This window comes from Glossina fuscipes, unplaced genomic scaffold (assembly GCF_014805625.2).
Source record: "Glossina fuscipes isolate IAEA_lab_2018 unplaced genomic scaffold, Yale_Gfus_2 42, whole genome shotgun sequence".
Classification (NCBI taxonomy): domain Eukaryota; kingdom Metazoa; phylum Arthropoda; class Insecta; order Diptera; family Glossinidae; genus Glossina; species Glossina fuscipes.
In genome coordinates, this window is record NW_023998426.1 from 846322 (window position 1) to 854086 (window position 7765).

Genomic DNA, 7765 nt, shown 5'->3' on the forward strand with positions numbered 1-7765 from the left:
AACAAATACGCATGAGAAAATCCGCAAAGTTGCTCTTTTTATGCACATGCATATGTGTTTTTAAATGGAACGATCTTCTGTCTGCCTGTCATATTGTTCTAGCTTCACAAAAAAAAAAGAAACAAAGATTTTAAAAAGTGAAGCCGATGCTTATAGCTCCTCCTAAATCTGGCCAAAGATTGCCTCTTGCGTACCAGAAAAAAATAAACAAAGTCAAATAAGGTAGAGTCATCTTTACCTTTTTTGTAAAAAAATATCGCACTTTTATATCCCTCGTTTTTTTAATATATATTAGCCCTTTGCACTCGAGGGCTCCGGAGCGTAGCCATTTAAAATTGGTCTTCAAACTCGAGAACTCCTACGCTACGGAGATATTGTAAATAATTTGCAATTCTTAAAATAAAAACAAAAACACCAATCGTAAAAACTAGCATTCGGGTATTTCGCTGTTGGTGACAAATGACGGTCGCGGCTCGCGACTTTGCACTTCGACTGCAAAGGGTTACTTTTCATACAATAAATGTATGCTTTCTGTATGAAAATTCACGTATATACCAGATATACAACTGTACGATATTTGGTATTCGTACGTACGAAATCGACTCGTTTCGTACGATATTCGAAGCATAGCTCATCGCTTCCCATCCATCTGGCAATCTGTAGATGCCACGGCACAAAAACTATTGCTCTCATTTGAGATAAATCACCCATCGAACCAGTTTCTTACATTTTCTTCTGTAAGTGTAGCGCTATTCGGAAAATCACCTGCCCCATTCGCGGTCAATGGTAAGACTTGGCTTTCCTGAGAGTAAATCGCATGAGCAAGCATTTCCCAGTTGAGTGCTTGCAATGCATCAGATTCTCCCTATTGGTGAATGCATCATCATCATCTGATAATTCCTAAGTAATACTAATTTTGTTTGAGTGGATTTCAAAAATTGTTAAAGCTTAGCGTTTCTTGAGATAGATCTGCTTAAGAGGAATTACTTTTTGGCTTGAGTCATAGTATAAGGAAAACTTAGCCGACGATTTATGTTAAAACGTTTCTCTGTAATTTAACTAAAGGCAAAGTAAACAAACGTCTTCCATTGTGTAAGTAAAGTGTAAATAATAATAAGAAAGATGGTAAGGGCGTAGCAAGAGAGTTGATATGACAAAACGAAAGTAAAATGCAGACGAAAGAAACTGACATAAGTGCTGCTAAAGCGAGAACGCTGTTAGCTCAAGTCATTAAGCTTAAAGTTGTAAACACAATGTCGGGTTATTTTTACTTTACCGTAAACAAATTGTTTCTAATTAAGTTTTCCAATTTCATCGAACATTATTATCACCTTCATATATGTGAATGAACCATCTTCAGGTGGTATAGATTGTGTCTACTAGATAAAATCACGATTATAATCACTGTACGCAGCACTATTGACCATGTGAACTATCGGTTCTGTTTGCTCATCTAAACAGAACGATAATCTAAATATTTTCACATGGTACAAGGGCGAATGTATGCAACAAGGATAAGGACTTGAGATAGACTCACCTTTTATTACACCAACCAATTCAGAATCACTTTCCGAATCGTTTCAAGCTTTCATGTCCCTATGTCCATCTTGTTTTTTTGTATTTAACTCAAAACTTTTGCGAGATTTTGATGAAATTTAGTGCACTGAGCACTGGAAACTGGTGTGTTTTATTCGAAGGACGCACGCTATTGAAAATAGTAGGAATAGGACTATTTTTCCAATCACTTTCCATACTACGCCTTATATTGAAAAGTTATCTGAATAACTGTAGGGTGGAGTAGGGTACTTAATGGTTGGCCGTGCCGCACTATAATGTTTTATTTATTTCAAGTTAGTTTAAAATTGCTATAAGTTGTCTCATTCTCGCTTAAATATAAAACATTCGCATGCTGTAGTGGCGACTTTTGACAGACAGCCACATATATCTTTCGCCATACACACCCATCATAACTTTCGATTGCTTAACTAACAAATATATTTTCGTTCGTTTTGCTTGCAAAATAAAATCAAAAAATTCACGTCAACCTCTCGCATTCGCATATCATTTTAGTGTTGCTTTTTTATAATAAAAGCAACAACATTAGAACAAGAAATTCTTCTTCCTTAGATATTGCTTAGGCATGAAGGCATTGCGTCTTATTAAAAAGGGCGCGGCAAAAACTCTTGAAAATAAAGCGAGAAGTGATAGCTAAATTAAAATAAATAAAAACGATATTTGCTGCAGTAAGTCGTAGATAAGGATATTGTCACCACAATCCCACATTTGTTAATTTGAGTTTGCATGAAAAGCCAGTGGATTTTCTAAGTAACTAAATTCGAAAAATCGATAAAACCGAATAAATATTCATGACCCTCTACTTACGTCAAGCAGATGGCGAGCAGAGTACCAGCAACTCGCCGAACATTTCGCGGAAAAAGGATTTACCACAAGAATGTCATAATGAAATTAGTTACTGGTAACTTGAATAGACTTGACGGAAGGCAAAGTTACTCGAGCCAAGAGAGTTGAATTGCAATATTCGAAGGGACAAGACCGGAACGGACATTAAAACCTCGTAAATATAAGTTCCTTCAAATCATTCGTATATAGATCTCCTGAGTATGGTAAATAAAAGCTATGTCATCGTAAAAATCACATCTCAATGGTTCCACTACTTAATGTCACAAGGATTTGAATAAAAATTTCAAGTCACAAGACAGTATTTTATGTACAATGGAAATGTTTTGAAGAAGTTAAGGATAAAAAGTGAAAGACTGCAACAATTTTTGAAAGCAATACGAAAAGTTTTTCGCTTAATTAAAACTTTTCGCATCATTTATAAAGTGTTACGGTTTTTTTTTTTTAACTATGGAAAAATGGAAGGAAAGGGATAAAAAAAATTTTTTTTTTTAAATTTTATTTTTTCTTATTTATTTTTTCTAATGTTATTTTTTGAATCAATTTTTGATTTCTCTTATGATGATGTGTTTTTTTTTTTTTTTAAATTATATCACATTAAAAAATAAATTAACAAATAATTTATAAATATATTCTTAAAAAATATAGCTAGATACACAATGGTCTCACAACATTTCTATACAAAACTTCGAGTTTCATCAAAAAACGAAAAAAAATAAATAAAAACACCAAAAAATAAATGATTTTTTAATAATAAAATCGTCATATTAAACAAAAACCAAATATAATCGTAAATATTTCCGAAAATTTTTTTTAAAACATTAACTTAAAGCTAATTAAATAAATTATCTGAAAAGTGTACACATAACTAAACTTAAATATAAACTTGAGCTGTCTTGGATACATTTACGATCTGAAGTTTAACTGAGAAGAGAAAAGAAAAACATTTTTATAAAAAAAACGAAAAAAAAATAAAATATAAAAAACAAACCTTGATATGTTTTAAGTTTTTTTTCTTTTTTTTCTCTTTCTCTCTCTTTCTCTCTCTTCATCTCTCTTTTTTCTCAATACAAATATATATATGCATAAGCAAAAAAAAAAAAAAGTCAGTCAAAGTTTACAATTAATTGGATGTCAACCGTATTAAAACGTGTTCACTGATTAATGTTGTTTCCATAACAAAAGGACGGTTACGAACGAACACAATATTCTTTTGTTTTTTTTTTTTTTTTTCTTTTTTTGCTTCAATTAACCGCGACACGTATTGTTGATCTCGTTGTACTTGGGGCAGCCGATGGTGGCAATTGAGTAGTCGTTGCGGGCATCGTAGATGTAGCTGACGTTTCAGAAGAGTTTAGTGTATTACTAGAAGATGCCTTCTGATTAGGAAACAGTACTGAATAAGGAGGTGGTGGATCTAATTCCTCATAGTTGGGCGGAGGATTAGCATTAGCTAGTTGCTCTCCATTTATATTATTCGTAGCTCCGCCGTTGGCATTTTGCAGAGCTGACTGACGTTCATTATTGGCGGCATGCTGCGAAGCAGAAGCTGAAAATGAACGTATGCTTTGAATGTAATAGCTAAAGCGATAATAAAGAACTGTGTTCAGATTTAGGAAATCCGGAAAAGAAATAGGTATTCATAGGTGTGCATATATGAGTTATGGCAAAAGTCAAACAATGAGAAGAAAAAACGTATATGTCAGGCTTTTGAGGATTAAACAAATAAATCTTTTTATCGTAATCATAAATACTTACCCCATAATCCGCAAATTAAAAGTGCTCCTCCGCATAGCAGCATGCCTAGCATTAAGTAGCCCCAAGGTCCATATTTAGAAAGATCTGAGTTTAGACCGTTGCGCGTAGTGTTACGTCGACCCAGAATACCCAAACCTTTTACCTCCAAGCTGCTATTGTCATTTGCTACATTTTCACCCTTATTGTCAGCCAAAGAAATGTTCAAACCGCCTGTTGCGTCTTCCTTAGGACCATCCGGCTTTGTGATATTTGATTTGCCTTCCGGTTTCCTCTCTAATACGGGCGCATCAAAAGCAAAAAGATTATGAAATATTTCTAAAGCAAAATGCTCGAGCAAATCAGATTCTATGGCTGGCGGTATAGGCTCATCGTAACGACTACGCTTCCAGCACATTTCATAATCTTCATCACTATCATATTCGTTGCTGTATGGACAATGACGTATGCCGTCGCATATTAACGCTTTAGATATACATAATATGGGCTCATCTCTGTGTAAAGGGAGAAAGAAACCAGATTTTTAAATTATATTTTTTCCAATAAATAACTAGAAAATTTCAAAGAAATATACCCTATTTTTAAACATTGATGTTTATTTTCACTACGGCACTGATCTCCTTTACCCAAGACCGTAACCATTAGTTTAGCGTTTAGAGTGTGATTATTATGTTCCCAAACAATGCGTACACGTCCATGAAATAACCTAACGGGGTCTTCCATTTCTGGGGCGGTATCCTCCAATTGGCAGGGATCCAGCCGCCATTGTGGCGTATGAGGATCATGGGAACTGAACTGTAAAATACAATGAAAAAGAATGAGTTTGCAATAAAAAAGAATAAATGTAAATAAAAGTTCATATGGAAAGAAGAAAAATCCTTTGTAAATGTTACGTTGGACTTGGTAGCGTAACTTATATAATATAAATACTGAATATATATCGGAGATTTTATTAGCGTAGCTATCAAAACTCACTGCAGCATGGCTAACATGCGTACGTAAGACTCTCGAGTCAGTGTTCATGGATTCAAATATCATTGGGTCGGCACATAGTGAGCGCTCAGGTTAGGTTGCGCCTGTTTCCCTATATCTTTCTCACTAGTGAGAAAGTCATCATTCGCATCAGTCATTATTCAGATTAAACAAAAAAAAATTAATATCAAAAGAAAATGTAACGAACAGAGGTAAATATGATCGCATATATGCCCGCTAAGCTAGCTTTGGAATTTTGTCTCAGAAAGCGGTCCCATGACTATAAATCCTATCTTAAATTCATCCCTTCTTTATGCTTATCAAATCGAGTAGAGAAATTAGCTGATTGGCGAAAAATTCCTCTTAAGCGATGCATGACGGTAAAACATATTGAGTCATCCGTCTCGGCATAGATCCCAGAGGCTTCACGGAGATACTACTACAAAATAAAGCTATCACATCATGTCACCGCTCCTCATCAAGATGAGACCTACTTTAAAGACCTTCATCCAGTCATCTTTATTTAGCACAAAAAGGCCTCTCGTATAACATCTCTTTTACGTAATAATTCTCCTGCATCGCGAAGAAAATATCAACTTTGCTGTCATGCTTTCCAACGCATCTAATGCTACTTCGCTAGTTCGCACAACCTTCATAGTAGTTTATGATCTCTTGCGTAAGGCACGTTCAACTTTCTCAATTTAATTTTAAATTGTTTCATTGCAACTGAAGGCTTTAAAGCTCTCTTAAATTATCCGTTAAAAAAAAGACGCCAAATTAAACATTAAAACAGAAAAAAAAAAGAAAAAAAAAATTATGAAACCTTTCCTTCTTATTATCACATCAATGTAAATTTTCGCATACACATGCAGCCCACTAACACATGCCTACAACTTATGAATACATAATGTCTGAAAAAGGCATGATTTCACATTAAATAGAACGTGACATTAATTATTCAAATAGTAAGCGAAAAAATATATAAAGAGAAAAAAATATATATATATATTAAATATTGAAAAGCAAACCAAAAATGGTTAAAAGTTATTAAAGCTTATCACAGCAGACAGAAGAAGAGAGGGAGCCAATATAACGCATTTATGTACGCATATGTGCCCTCAATTAAAAAACCAATAAAACAAAAAAAAATATAAAAATAAAGATATCTTTATAATAATATGCAATTACGGTCTTTTGGAAATCTTCAAATTACAATAGAGAGAACGGTTTTGTTTATAGAAACTCTTTATAATCGACAGTAAACAAAAATCTTGTTTAAACAAAAAAAAAAAATTTAATTTAAAGGTGAAAAGATTTTTTTGAGACATTTCAACATTCAGCTGACAATTTTCTCCAAAAATGATTTTAGTAAATAAGTGACATATTTTTATATGAAATTAGAATTATGGTTAAAGTCAACGAACTTGGGAAACAAATCAAAAACAAATAAGCACATTATAGTCCTGCGAGGTCGACTATTCGGAACCCTACACCACTTCGCACTTATTTTCATACAACAGTGTATTTTTGATGAAAGGCCCTTGGTATCAAAAAATCGAAGTTAACCTTGAATTATATATCAATTTACTATTATGAACTAATTTCCACCCAGAAATATTAAAAATGATACGTTTTTACTGCATGAAGATTCAGTTTAAGAGGATTCCAAAAAATGGTCCCAGACGAAGCAAAATTTTCATACGAATTTAGAATGTCCAGAGCGAGTTTTGTCGAGACATTTTGAAGATTACAATTTTTTTTTTTTTTTTTTGGAAAAGTTGCTCGATCCATTTTTAACAGCGTTCGTCCTTGAGTTAAAGAACGTCCGCGCATGAAATTGACAGTTGGACATAAAAACATAATCCTGAATCGATCAGTATAAGAAAAAAACCCCCTTCCGCATGTTAAATACGCCCGTACAAACTTAATACAACAAACAAACATATGCCCTGTAATCGTAGTGATGTAGAATGTAACAATGAAAAAGTTATCTGACGCCTATTGCTTGCTTATTTTGTTTTGTAATAAGTAAAATAATACAAACGTAAATAGCCAAGAGGACGTGACTCCACCCCTTCATAACTTTAGCAAATTTAAATATTCGAAGTACCTTGGTAGCCGTTCGTAAGCTATTGCTGCTGCGTAAGCTAACCCGAGATTGGTTTACGGTTCTCATTATCGATTAATTTGCACTTTAGGTTTATTGTACTCCATAGCGTATGAGTGTTTTCTCGATATCGACTGTAAAATGTCAAAATTCAAAGAGCTTTTTGCAAAGTTTTTGCTTGGCTCCTTCTGAAAGACCTCACACAAGTCAAAGAACCCATCACAGATATCGTATAAGCACACACACCGCATACTTACACAATAACCACAAATCAAGAAGACGTAACAACATAAGCTAAGCTTCCAAATTTTCAAACATGTTGGTCAACTATGGCCAAATCGATGGTTGATTTTTCAATTTATGTACGACCAGGAAGACCAACAGCTTCTTATAGAGGTGGTCTTGCTTAATCTTTTGGAGATACCTTCAAGTGCCTCCTTACAGACAGATTGACAATTGATTTTAGAATTAAACCACGACCTGGAAGAGCAGCAGCTTCTTATAGTGGTGGTC

General features: G+C 34.0%; 1 protein-coding gene across 2 annotated transcripts in view; it reads right to left on the reverse strand.

The window, feature by feature from the left end:
- Window positions 1-3466: 3466 nt before the first annotated feature.
- Window positions 3467-7765, reverse strand: part of LOC119636863 (probable serine/threonine-protein kinase cdc7) — a 44036-nt gene continuing 39737 nt past the window's right edge. The window contains exons 3-5 of one of the 2 annotated variants that reach the window (XM_038032522.1): window positions 4748-4968; window positions 4177-4667; window positions 3467-4018 (exon numbers count right to left, since the gene is read on the reverse strand). In XM_038032522.1, coding sequence (XP_037888450.1) covers window positions 3663-4018; window positions 4177-4667; window positions 4748-4968 — 1068 coding nt within the window. In that variant the 3' untranslated portion in view covers window positions 3467-3662. The remainder of the gene's footprint in view (window positions 4019-4176; window positions 4668-4747; window positions 4969-7765) is intronic. The other variant, XM_038032523.1, reaches the window with a different exon arrangement.